General features: G+C 36.8%; 1 protein-coding gene across 1 annotated transcript in view; it reads left to right on the forward strand.

Annotated features, from left to right (window-relative positions):
* Positions 1-5,661: 5,661 nt before the first annotated feature.
* The window catches only part of tnmd (tenomodulin), a 39,923-nt gene continuing 30,928 nt past the window's right edge, over positions 5,662-14,656 (forward strand). The window contains exons 1-2 of the mRNA XM_016282823.1: positions 5,662-5,786; positions 8,321-8,461. Of these exons, the coding sequence (XP_016138309.1) occupies positions 5,739-5,786; positions 8,321-8,461 (189 nt within the window). The 5' untranslated portion in view covers positions 5,662-5,738. The remainder of the gene's footprint in view (positions 5,787-8,320; positions 8,462-14,656) is intronic.

Genomic DNA, 14,656 nt, shown 5'->3' on the forward strand with positions numbered 1-14,656 from the left:
TATTGTTTATATATATATATATATATATATATATATATATATATATATATATATTTAGAAAAAAACTTGTCCTCATCTTAGATGTTTTTGCAGATGCAATACAACTCGGATGTTTTAGGAAATCTCTCTTTTCCTGGCAGTTGTGTCTTTTTGACACTTACAAATAAGTAAAGCCTGAAGCTCGAGTTAAACCATTTAAGACTGTTAATTGCAGCCTAAGCCATATATTTAACATATCATTTTTGAAAAAACTGTTAATTAAAGAGCTAATATTCAGATTACTATATGAGGGAAACTTATTAACAGCTTTTTTTGTGTGTGTGCTGAAGGTGTTACAGTAGTTTTGTTAACTCCAAAAGTTCGTTCGTCATCAGTGGAAAACTATCAATAGCATTTCTCACCGTTTAAGATACATTTACATATGAAATTGCCTTTTCACAATGATTTTAATATGAGTCTTTACCAGAGGAGTAATTATGTAAATTGAAGTAATTAGGATAATATTTTCTGCACTAAAACAAGTTAAAACTTGTATTAGACATTCAGCAGCATTGATAGAAGCCCAGTGGGAATTCCTACCATGTGAAGCAGAAGAAATCTGCATGTTTAACTGACATCCACACAGCCCAAGGATATGGCAACCTTGGCAAAGAGTCCATTTGCCAGGATAGAGAGAGACTTGTGAAAGTCAAACACCTACTTATGAGAAGAAGGTGTGTGCCAGCTGACATGAAAAATCTGGTGCCTGGCCTAAGGGCAGGGTGGGGTGTCGATAGTGAAGGCAGTGAGAGTTTGGATTTCTTCCTGGATCCCGCAGCGCTCGGCATGAGGAGCCGTAACTACAAGGGCTTGGACATTCGCTGTGACCTCTGGACACTGGTCATGTAGAAAAGACATATTTAATATTTAGATCCTCATCAGTGTGGTACAGCATGCAGAATATGACTGCTAATTCGAAGACTTCGTCTTTTCATCAACATAAAAATGAATGCCGTAATTATGAGTTATGAAAACAAAACACTATTTAATTCCAATACACAATGATAAGAAAAAAACATATATACTTAATTTTATTTTGTGTTCTTATATAGTGTTTTAATTTTGAAAATATATTTGTTTACCCTTTAATGACAAAATGTACTTCAAGGGCAAGAAAATAAATTTCCAAGCTTTTCGGTAAACGGTCCAAAAAACAAAACAATATAGATATTTTACTTTTATGTAATTAAAGTGAAATAACTAAACATAGGAGCCTGATAAAAATGCTCATTTTAGAAGAAAATTTCAGACGGCAGGTAGAGGTTTTGCATCTGAACAATATATATATATTATATATATATATATATATATATATATATATATATATTCTTATCCAAACTGTGTTTATGTAAATATACAGTTTTTAACATCCATTTTACCAATATTTTTTAAATGTTTTTTGCCTTATGGGTCTGATTATATTTCCGCTTTTGCCTATTTGAGTTGTAATGACTATGTAGAGCAGTTTAAAAATACAAAATGTTTAATTCGTTAGTATTAGTGTCCAAACCACCTTATTAATCTTAAAATAAAAGTGCAATCTGCATAGAGGCTGGGAACACGCTGTACTAATAGTTAGGCAGTGTGAAGTTCTCTGGGCATAAAGTAGTAAGTCAAGAGGCAAGTGAGATAAAACTCAATAAAGACATTATTCTATTTTGAACTACATCCCTAATTAAAACGACCAAATTACCCCTCTACTCATTCTCAGGTGACATTAAATTAAGGATGCATTGCAGTAAAAGTTAATACACTTTAAAAAAAAAAAAAAGAGATTTTAATGCTCAACTGCCTGCATTAAAATGATTTAATGAATAATTCAGTTTCTGGGCTAATCTAGCAATGAGAATACATTACAATTGACCCATAGCCTCTGTACTGTATTTTCTGTTTGTATAAATATAATTAACACTCCTATTGATTTGCAATGGCATTTGCCTTTTATTAAGGCACGTTTGGGGAAAACATGTCAATTGGATTTAGTAAAACATTTGAAGTAAAATAGTTTGTGATTGCACTCTGAGGGCCCTTGGAGAGATTTTCTTTCCATTTTATGTGACAGACCACCTTTGCAAACCTATATGAAAGTGAAAAAGAGTTGCTATCCAGATTGCTATACTGCACTTTCATACAATAACAAAGGCTTAGGAAGTGGAAGAAAACGGTTTTGCATTATGGCTGCCTAGATAATTTCTGAGATCTGCTTTTTCTAGTGCTCTGAATGGCATTAATATTAAATCACATTATGAATTGGGAAACGGAATACAATTACCAAAGTAAATACACCTGTCCCACCATGCAAGAAATTGCAAAAATCCCATAGCGCACAGCTTTCTTCCTCGAAGGTAAGAAGACAATTGCGCTAACTTTGAGATTTGCAACACTGTAATCCTTGACTCTATTTATCCGTTTTCCAGCATGCCGGTTCAAAGGTTCTCCGCTGAGACAGAATCAGTGTTATCCCTCAAATATTTATTGACTCACTTTGCTTGCTCTAAGAAATATAATACAATTAGCAGACCTTGGTGCCAGACTGTACCTGTACTCATCTCTCAAACCTACGTTTCGTCTTAAGCATCAAGGAATCTAATGGAGAAACGGGATTCATAGAGCTCTCTTAATAACATCATTGTGCTTTAATGCCAATTAGACTTTAATGGCAATTAATTCAGACCCTGTCTCCATCTGAATGCCTTTATTTTATTAGGTTAGTGAAGGATACTTGTTCATCTTGCTTCTCATCTGAAGTAAAATTGTAATATTCAACCTTGTGTGCGCTAAATTGGGCAACCGAAAAGACATTTTATCATTTTCTATCACTGCTTGTAAGATTCATGGTCACATAAGAGATTGAAATATGCTTATTTTCCTCTCCTGCATACAGTAGAGGAACACAGCTAAATGAATTCTGCGGTTAATGGGTTCACTTTTGTTGGCCAGAGATGAGCTATCATCCTCCTTTCCATGCCCTTCATCACACGACCAGGTGACATCAGCCAAGTCCTTTAGAAACCGCAGGCTCTCGTTGTGTTCTCCATTGGCGAACCAGTGGGTGTCTTTTGTGAATCTTTGACAGAAGCAGCCTTGGCAATAGAAAAGAGAAGATGAGAAGAGGAGGCTTTTGTGCTCCATGTAGTTGAGTAGGAGAGCAAAGCTTCATCATGAGCAAACAAAACTCCCTTCACAATCAGATATGGAAAACAACAATTCACAGTTTTGTTTTTTTATGGAGAAAAATCTGAAATTAACAGAGTTCGGAAAGGAACTTAAGTTAGCGTTCTCTACTACTTTCACGAGAAGCATAACAATGTCTGGCATCGACAAACATGCGTTTGCAGATGGCAAGTAGCTGATGATTTCTCAGAAACAGGGTGGTTGTGTCTGTGTTCCCATTAATTAACAATACAAGCTTGCGGTTCACATAACAGTGCATGAAACAACAGTGGAAATAGCGATGATAAGCTTGATAAATATGAAAAATATTATTAATGTGCATCACTGTGAAAACCTTGGTGAAAATAAAGTGTTCACAGTTATGCCTTATTTGTCTGATTGGAAATGAGAAATAAGTTAATCACCCTTTTTCTTTGTAGTAGGAAATAATTGGTAAGTCACCCTTGTAGCGTCTGGACCAATCAAACACACAATATATATTTTGTTTTTATATTTAACAAATACTCTGTAACCCCCATCAGTTAACAAGCCATATGAGGACCCATGAACCCTTCCCCCCGAAATGCGTAACACCCCAGGAAGCCGAACAGGCCCCTGGTTGCATGGCAACCAACGCTGATATCACTGGGTTTATTGGCCAAAAGAATGCAAAGCAGGGAAAATCTCTGCATGTCCCAGGGCAAGAGGCAGAGTAGAAATGGACTTTTCTACTAATTAATTCATAGGAAAACCTTTCTTTGAATGAACACACATGATCCTTCAGGTCATTGGGTATATTATTGTCATCGTGTATTTGGTCTTTGAAATTGTATACTGTTATGCAGACTTATAATCGAAACACACTCCTGTCAGCTTACATATATATAGTGTGTGTGTATGTATATAGACTAGTTTAAGTGTGTATGAAGGATGTTAGACCTTGTAGTTAAAACCTTACTTGTATCACACTTGACGTGGTTCATTGTTTGCTCATAACTGGAGTCACTTAATCATGCAGATTTATGCTACAAGCTTTTGTAGAATTGTACAGTAAGAAAGTTATTTCCTTTAACCAGGAAATTAACGTTCTTAGAATTGACAAGACAGTTGACCCTGAGAGGTCAGCTAAATATCTACAGCGGATCTAAAATATGAATAATTAATTATAATTAGTTATGGTTAATTATTCATATTTCCTCATGAGCTGATTCGTTACACCCTACTGTATCTCCTTGATTTCATCTTCTGTACTGGGGCTGAGTGTTTCACATTGTTTTCTTTGGCCTTCCAATGTCATTCCAGTTCTCCGAAGTGTTGTTTGTTTTATTTTTATGGCTCAGAAAGCCTTCCTCTGCTGTCCTGAGTGCTGCTGGGTTGGAATGGCTCTCGATGGGAGCTCCACTCTTCTGTTGAAACAGATTTACAGATGAGTTATGCAAAATGAAAATGCCGGTGCGACTGTAAAGATTTAGTCAAGCTGGTTGCAAAAAACCTGGCTGACACTGTCTGTTGAAATTTTAGCCTAAAACACTAGTTTCTCACCATTTTATTGACAGAGTACCATACAGAGTCCTTCAGTATTTCTTGTAATTTCCAGCCTGGACCACCGCAAGCTTTCACATTCAACTTTGTGAGATGGCCTTGTAAAATATTCAAGTAAAACAAATATTAAGTGCTCATCATGTCTTATTTTTAAAGTCGGGGTCAAATTTCTCCAAAAAACTTGGGTCAAACTTGAAATAATATAAGGTATGCAAGCACCTCAAATCTCGGCTCACATCTTAAGGTCAACTGCGATTTCTGCCTTTGCTGGAAGAGAAGTGTTATGACAGAAGCTATATGTTATAAATATCACAGCATTTATCCATTGTCTAAAATCTCCAAGTGCAGACCTCAGAGAAACAGCTCAATAAAAGAACTGCTATCAAACTGCACAAACTTTTTTTCACACTGATTTTGTTAGGCAACATTCATATGAAAAACTTGATGCTTTGATACTTGTGCTTGCATTTGATAAGTACACTGTTTTAAAATGTATTATTAAATATGGTTTCAAATTCAAAATGTGGACTGCAAAGCCCAAAGTTGCTTGCTACGAAAAGCAAAGAAAAGAAGAGTGCATTCTCCTGCCGAGCTTAACTCTGCTTTTGTAAATCTGAAAACCTCATAGACATTTCCAGATGTGATTGTGTTGCCATGCTAATAATGGCCAAGTAGGTATAGCTGAATAATAGTAACTTTAGGCTGTAAATGACTAAATGTTGTGCCACCATGAAAGAAGAAACATGGAAATAATCTGAATGACTAATAATGCTCACATCAGTATAATCTCCATTCATAGGTGAATGTCAGGACATCTGCTTTGTGTGCAAAAAGAACCACAGTAGTTAAAGTTGTTCCATCCCATCTGAAGGAGGAACCCTCCCTCTTGATCAGATTCCCAAATTACCAGTGGAAAGAAAGTTTGGCTCTTTGGATTCCAGTGAGAGGGACTTCTGGGTGGAAGAAGGTTTCCAGAGAAGATTATCTTTGCTCCTGCTACAGTTATGGAGAGTAACCCTTACTTCAGCAGTCAACAAGTGCTTTGCAAAGATGTGAGTATTATATGTGAGCTTTTTACGTGATACAAAACTAGAAAGTTAGAACTCATAAATCTAAATGGCAGGGGGGGTCATATGGAATAATGATTCTCTCTGTAATGTATAAATATAAAATAACTAAATTATATTTTCCTTTTTTTTCAAAATGCTTAAAAGCTTCAGTAAAGAGGATTTGATAAGTGGAAGACCTGAGATTGATTTTTAATTTGTGTTATATTGCTCTTTTCAAAGGTTGTGATATGTCAGGTAGGGTACAATGTTCATTATTTCTGACTGCAAGGCTTTTTGAGTGTTTAGTTTTCTGAGTTGCTTTCATGCCTTTTCTCCAGCTGAGCGTTGCGCTGCATGGCTGTATGGCTAGACGTTTACTACTGTGCAAATTATTCCACATGATTTACAATTAAGTAATCAAGATAATTTTCTCAGCATTGTATACACAATCATATGTCTGTTCTGCTGAAAATCAAGTGGGTGGATTTATTTTCAAAAATAATGTAACAACAGAGAATTATTAATATACCCTTTCAGAACAGTATGGAGCCGGTGATGATAAATATAGATTTGAGCAATTGTACAACAGTGAGCAATTTATTTTAAGAAGAAAGATCTCCATCGCCATCAATGATGTGAAATAACAGACATTACAGGGGGATTCTTCCCGATTTATCCATTCAGATAAAAATTGCCTTAGGACAACCGTCTAGTGTCTATTTTTCTTCCTTTTCTATTATTCTCTCTCTACCTCCTTCATTTCTTTCAACTTTTTTTTCCCTTTCCTCTCTCATCTCCCCTTCTCTTTTCTCACACCCTCCCTCCAGCTCCACCTCTCTCTTTCTCCTCTTCGCCTTCCCTTACTCTCTCTCATCAGCAGGGGGCCCTCGGCTCCCTTCATCACCATAGACTCAGACTCAATCCCGCTACAGCAGAATTGCCTCGCTGATTCTTAACCTTAAACCGGTTTAATACTGTTTTGCTGGCAGCCGTCGGTATATTTTCAGAGCCATTTGTATTCCGAGCAGATGGAACGTTGTCCTCCAGTCAAGTTTCCACTGCTTATGCAACCTCTGGATTTCAGCTCCATCTCTATTCACATTTTTGCTTCATGCAAGGGGAAATTCTTCTCAGGCTTCTCTAATTGTTTGTCCTCCTGTTTCCCATCATGCGTAGAGAGAGGGCTTATGCCTTGATGTTTTTAACAGGGGGTTCATGACAAACTCGATGTGAAACTGTCTTATTCTGAGCATTTATACTTTTCAGGAATAGGCTATATACTGTATATTAGCTGAATAAATTGTTCAGAAAAAATACTCTCAATGACATTGTATGATTCCTGTGTCTTAAACTGTGAGATAAAGTAAAATCGCAGGAGTCTCCACCAAGGGTGGCATTAGGGGTGGGCTTCTGGGACTTAAGCCCCCAAATGTTTTTTATCACCTTGTCACAAATAAAATTATTCAGAGCTGCAGGCTGCTCTATAAATCAGACGTGGTCTCGCAAGCCACATTTTGACAATTTTGCATAAAGTCTGCCGCATTGTGTTATTTATTCTGTCACAAAGTGAAAGAAATGATGGTGCCGCTTTCCGTTCTACAGACCACACCAATGTAATCAGAAAAAACTCGACTTTGGTCCAGCTAGATATCTTGGCAAAGTAGAAAAAATTTCAAAGACATAACTCTGAAAACAGGGCAGAACATACAGTGCTTAAGGATATTTTGGCAAATTTATTTGCAGTTTGCAGAAAACTCAGTTTTATTCAAACATAATGCTAATAATATACAGCAACAGTTTTTTTATATCAGAAGTGATAATATTAATAATATCCTGATAGCTTATAAACAACACTTGCCGACTCTAATGGCTAATGTGAGTTTTTTTTAAACTTGCATGTTAAAGTATAGTACATACTGGGTTAAATATGAAACCTCTGAAATTCAATAGGTTAGCGTGACCTTTTTAGTTTTACAGTATATTTAAAGATTTATTTAATTTAAATGACACCTCACAGCAACATTTCAACATTATTCAATATTTTAATCAAAGCATGAAACCATACACATTTATAGAGGCCTGGGCTATAAGCTCTAAATATCCAGCGCCCCTGGTCACTGCTGCTATTTCTGTTCTTTAAGCTTCTGTTTCGGCAAGAGACGTTGGCTAATTGAAGCTTGTTCCTCCATATTTCATAATTCCGATTGGCCATGTCCTGAGAGATAGTGGAGCACACCACTGTGAATAGTAAGCTTTTAGACTCTCCCTCCTGGAACTCAGCCGGAACAAAAGCCTCTCTTTATTAATTTGCGGCCATAAGCGCCGGGAATTTAATCGAACAGACGAACTTTTAATTTGGGACAATTTTAATAAATGTGACCTTTTGTTCTGATCTCGGAAGAATTCAAATTGCCTGTGTGATTATTTCTTTCTTAGTTGAGCATTGTGGTGCATAATATATTCAATGTGTGAAACCTTTACATGAAATCACACCATATAAATATACAAATGTACGATAACATGACTGGTTTTTATAGGTTGAGCTGGGGAAAGAGAAGGAAAGAAAGGCCAGGTATCGTGCTTACCAGTGTGCCGCCATCATCCTGAGTGTGGTATTCCTGATATTGGCCCTCTGTATCTTCAGTCTGAGATATATATGGAGTCCAAACCCTGGGAAGGTAAGAGAAATCCAAATCTATTGTGGAGTCCCAGATACATCATTAAGCATGGTGCATGGCTGTGGATTAATTAGGAAATGATTAGAATAACAATCGTGGAATGGAAATAAAAGACACAGAAACATCTGCACACACTGTTTAGTATTCTTGGAACTGACTGAATCCAATCTTGATTTCCTTGGCATAAACAATAACATCACAGAGTTGGAGAAAACGGCCGAATGAATAGATAAATACAAAGTACGTTTTTCATAATAAGATTGCTACAATAACCGAAACTGCAAAACACAGATATTATTCATTATAGTTCCTCAATTCTTGTTGATACCCAGAAATGGACAGCGTGTAAGTAATTGCCAATACCGGGGTGTCAAGACAAGCAAACCTTGTGCTTCGGTATACTACGTTATGCATAAATTCTTCCAGAGGATGTAATTCGTTTAACAGCCAATTCTTTTAACACATTTGCTGAAGCTCCGGTCTAATTTCTGCATCAGATATTTCACGCTCCTGCTTGAGGAGTCATCACTTTGAGCTGTAGAAGCAGTGAAGATTTTCACAGGGCATGTAATGGGCTTAATGACACTGGAAGTCTGGGCTGTGGAGATCGAGAGCGAGCGCTCACACTCTCGAACTGCTGCGGTCGGCTAACTTAAGGCCTGTGTAGTCGCTGATATCCAGCAACTAGCAGTTTAATGGTGCTTTAAAACACAATGATTGGCCCAACTGTTAGGGGGTCTCCTCTCAACAGCAGTCGGGGTAAAATTAGGCAAGCAATGAGTGTGTGTGTATGTGTGTGTGCTTTACAAACACAGTACGCCTCAAGTGCTGACATCAACAATGAAACCTGAATGTGCAACTATTGCAGCTCCGGGCATCACAAATCTGTAGCTTAGAAATGAATATTTCAAACCAACACTGCATATTTCATAAGCCCCGCCTCCCCTTATGTAGACTTGATGAAATCCGACATGTTTCTCGCTTTCCTTATTTTGCTAGGTAAGACATCATCAATTATTCCCATGCTCTTAAAAGGTACAGCTCCTGACAAACTAATTAGAAGTCAATACATCAATAGAGCAGGAGATTGTCTTTGCCAATCCCTCCATGCGGCAGCAGGGAGAAGCAAAGCGGTCTCCTGTGTCTAGCTTTGCATAAACTGCTGTGGAAAGGTAATTTGCTCACCATATTGTATTTCAATATGACATAGTAACCGCTTGGGAACTTCTTTTAATTACTTACAAACATATGTTGTTACAGAAGCCCAGGGAAGATAAAGAGTTAGCCATCATTCTTTACTCCACTATGTGTTTAAGATGGGCGACTGCATGTTGTCCAATGCCGCCATCATGTTTACCGTGTCCTAATTATTGTAGCACTGGTTCCTGTGGGATTAGACACTTGTCATATCACCTAATATAGTCGAATTTAAAGCAAATGCCTTTAAAATGAGACACGTCGTAGCACTGCTGCACTTTATCCAAAAACATCTGTTGCGCTAAGCTGATGTCATCTATTTTTCTGACCTTTCTGAATGCCCGTTGTCTCTTAAGGAACCATGGTTGACAGACGCACATGCAGCACCCAAGCCGTGTTCTTTCAGGCTACCTTATCAGGCCCGAACCACCGGTGTCTGTCATATTGACCGCGGTGTCGGCGAACACCTCGAATAGATCACACGAACAGCGACGGAGAGGTGCTGTGAAATTGCTTTCACCACACACGTCTGTCAGGCTCACGAGACGCCCCCCATTATTCAAGCTGAAATTACTTTGCTCACCTTGTTGCTACGTTGTGTTTGCAAGGCAGCCTCGCAAAATGTGCCCCCAACCAGCTCTTAAGGACTTCTGTGTCCTGATGTGTATCTTAATGAACACAGTTGCACCTGCTCTCCAGTAATAGTGGCAGGTGCCGGGCAGGGAACGGTCCCCCCGAGCAGGTTTGTTTACCCGCCATGTCCAGCAACCAGGCTTTTTTTTGGGGGGGGGGGCTGTCGTGTCGGTCTCCTTGCAAGAAAGATGGATAGACTCCAGGAAAGCATGATGGCGGCGCTGTTTGCTTTCAGAAAGTGGTCCTAAAATAGGCCAAACCTTTGTTTGCCCCTTCTCTCTTTACGTGTTGAAAATCCTCAGGTCTTCATATCTTGAGGGAAAATAATTAAAGTAATGAAGCAGAACGGCCAATCTGAGCAGCTGCTTTTGGAAGCCCCTCTAGATGGGTGGTGCTTTCGGGTGTGCAATCTTCTTTTATTTCACTCATCAGACTCATTTATTCACTTATGAGCTCGTGTTTTTACCGAGCTGATGCAATAGTCTCTGACCTCCACCTGGCTGAAACAAACTGTTCCCTTGTAAAGCAGAGGCAGGGGAACATGACACATCCACTCTACCCAGTGAGGGGCTCTCAGGTGGATTGTGAACGTCTGTGGAAGTGTTTTATATGTTTCCCCAGGATTCCTGTTAAGTATTATGAACAGAAAAATGAGAGCCTGTGCAAAGGTAATAAGTCTATAGTCATTTCTTGATGGTTCCTCACTCACGTGTTATATCAGGAGCAATGACCGCATAGAGAAAGACAAAATTCAAATTGAAAACCAGAACAATTAAAAGAAATTCTATTAGCATAACTATTAATTCATTAAAAAAACATGTAATGGATTCTGTCAACAGCTTCAAACAACAAACATGGTTGTGTGCCACTGACAATTGAAGAATTGTAATTTGAATTTGGATGTACTGAATTTCAAAGAAACAGTAATATCAATCTGAATAGCAACGTTTGTGGAAAAAGAACCGACAAAGCCTTTAGTTTGAAGGTTTAAAAGCCTTTCAGAGAGAGAATTTGCTCGAATGCATTACTTTGATTTATTTAAATTACAATTCAGTAAATTACTCTTTCTGTTATTCAAATTAAATTCATCTTCAAAATTTAAATGAATGATTTGAGTTAACATTATTCATTTGATCACATTTACTGTATATAATTGACTAGACACTTTCTCTTATTTATTATGATTCAGACCTATTCCACATGTGCCAAATTAGAGAAAAGGCAGAAGGAGAGAAAAATGAATAATTGCATGATGTCACCGGTCGTTTGTTGCTCTGGCAACAGCCTGACTGGAATCTACACAGATGATAACCAGCCACTCCATAGCAAAAACATATTAGCATCAGTAAGTTTTGGGAAAACTCAAATATTACTTTAGATAGACAAATACAGATTCACAGTGATGTTCTTGGTCTGTGCAAGCAACACACATAAAATATTCTCCACTTCATTATGGACGTGCTAGCCATTTCCCTCACACTCCATTGCCTCTTCCTCTTTCCCATCAAGACGTCGACCCCTGAAAATCAGAGAACAGAACAGAGATCAGTTCTCTTTCTCTTGCACAATTTAGATTCTGATTGAGCTTTCACATCCTGTTTCGATTCTACTCAGGGTGCCAAGAACTAGTCCTGCCACACACTCTCACATAAGAGTAGATTTCATCAGATTAACTTTTCTGAAACCGTTCTTAACACCACCCATATCTACAGAATGTGCCTCATTATTTCAAATGGATTAACGGTTAAATCTGTCAGCCAGATATGGAGTTAAATTCACAGTCATTGAGATGTGAATAATAGTCAAGGTGAATTTCCCATTCTGATATGAGATCCGTTTCTGAATTTCATCTATATAACAAGCTTAAAATGGACTCAGTCACCCATCAATGTGATGATATTACTGGACTGAACCGGTTGTTGTTTTGTTGCTTCAATGTGGCACTTATCAAAGGTAGTTTCCCAGCGTACCCCAGCAGATGTGCTTCTGCTAGTCAGTCAGTGTTAATAGCCCTTTGGGGGGATCCTGCTTGATTTAGTGATAAAATATTAAACACAAAGATGATTGGCATCTCCTAGTGGGAGCTGAAAGATTTCCAATGAGAGAGGCAATGCATGCAAAGTATTGACCTGCATACTAGTTGGGGGCAGGCGTGTTGTTAAGCGCCGTGTCTTTTAAATCGTCAACATCAAAATTATAGCATAAGAAAATGTTCATAATGTTGGCAAATAATGGGATTTTCATGACCTGCTGAAAGCATGACATTTGCATGGTACCGAGAAAAACAAAACAGACGTCATCAAAGATGACAATAGGCCCAGTGTGTAAATAAAACATCACATAGCTAGCCTTTTCACTTGACATAGCAGCAATCTAACCAACAGACACCTTGAAATTGATCAGTGCATAATTTATCTCTTCAACACATGTTGTATATGAGACAATCTGCCACAGTTTTAAATGAACAAGAAAACAAGAAGCGTCTGTCTATCACATAACAATGAACTACTTACATTTCTGTTTAACGTTTTAAGAAACTGGAATATGTTCAGATTGTTTCGAAGACACAACCACACTGGCAATGTTTAACACAAGGGTTTTTGATTTCTTCAACAGTGATGACAAATCTGCATCATATGATAAAATAAAAAGATACACCACAACATATTAACAATGCACTAAACAATTTTTTGAAGAAAACGTTCTGTAAAGAATAAGACTGTTTGATTTAATAAACTATATATAATTAACTTTGCATGTTCTTCTAATTACTAAATTGTTGCATGCTATTTTAGTCGAATGAATATAAAAAAATGGTAACACTTTACATTAAGGTTCCCTTTGTAAAGGGTTTATAAAGGTGTTAATAAATGACTAATAACTCAGTTACAAATGCATTATAAATCATTGATAAGCAGTTATAAATGCATGAGTAAAATATAATATAAATTTATAATTAAAAATATTATATAAATATTATAAATGCTTAACAAATATATTTATTAATACTTATTTCACTCAAAACCAGATTCCCGATTTATTTCATGATGCAGCAAAAATGTATTATTATAGGACTATTATAAGACCTCTTATTATAAGACTGAAGGGTGTTGTATTTATGGTTTTCTTATTTATATCTCATGACTCGTGTCACTTGTTTCTTACCAGAATCTACTCTGTACCTTACCCATGATTCTCCACAAAAGTTCATGATGCCTATCCACAGCAATGATTAGAAACCAATTAATTTTTTTATCAAGATGAAATTAAATCCTGATATTTATTTTGGGGGAAAAAATAATAAAAGCACACACATGACTTGATGAGATATTAATATTGAAAATTGTTATTCCATTATTACCTGTGAACCTTAATGTAATGAGCCATTTATTAATGAACACATCACCAAAGCCCGTGTGTCTGCAGTTGCCTGTGTGTCACCAAAGCCTGTAAATGGCACTAGCGAGCATCCAATGTAAAGTCACCTTTTCAAAGTAGAATTCACGCTGTTAGGATTGTTCCAACGTGCTCTGAAGCGTGCTCTCACATTGTGTTTATTAATTTTACTGCTCAGCTAACTGTGAGGTGACACTGCAGAGTATATTGTTCAAGTGTTTATATGTGTAATCGCTTATTTGCGATAATTGCTTTATCATGATATCAAAAAATAATTTTGCTTATTAATTTTGCTGTTTGCTTATTAATATGATAATGTTCTATAATGGTGCTTTCAGTCATTGATTTAATTATTTTCTCAAAACTTAAATTAGATAAAAGAAAAATATTTAGGTGCCTTTATTAATTTTACATTTATCAAATATTTTTGTTATATAGATTTGGTGCTTAGTTATAATGTGAGTTTACTTTTATAAGCCACTTTTTTGTGTGAAGTTATGCTCAGTAATGTTCCAGTGTGCTGTAAAAGAAAAGATTCATCTTTTTGTTTCAAGTTGAAATTTGTTTGCTGATGTAGTGCAACAACAATAAAATGTATTTCACCAGAAAATTCTAACTTTTTCTGTGTGTGCAATAATAATCAATAAATAAATAAATTATCATTGTACCCACTTTACATTAAGTTCACTTTGACTGGTTACTAATGTTTAATACTTATTAATAAATGGTTCACAGGTGTTCACTCTACATTAAGGTTCGCTTTCACAGGCTACTAATGTTTATAGATCATTAATAAATGGTTCACAGGTGTTCACTTTACATTAAGGTTCGCTTTCACAGGTTATTAACGTTTATAGATCATTAATAAATTATTCACAGGTGTTCACTTTACATTAAGGTTCGCTTTCACAGGTTACTAACATTTATAGATCATTAATAAATGGTTCACAGGTGTTCACTTTACATTAA

The sequence above is a fragment of the Sinocyclocheilus grahami genome, unplaced genomic scaffold, assembly GCF_001515645.1.
Source record: "Sinocyclocheilus grahami isolate Dianchi unplaced genomic scaffold, SAMN03320097.WGS_v1.1 scaffold167.1, whole genome shotgun sequence".
NCBI lineage: Eukaryota > Metazoa > Chordata > Actinopteri > Cypriniformes > Cyprinidae > Sinocyclocheilus > Sinocyclocheilus grahami.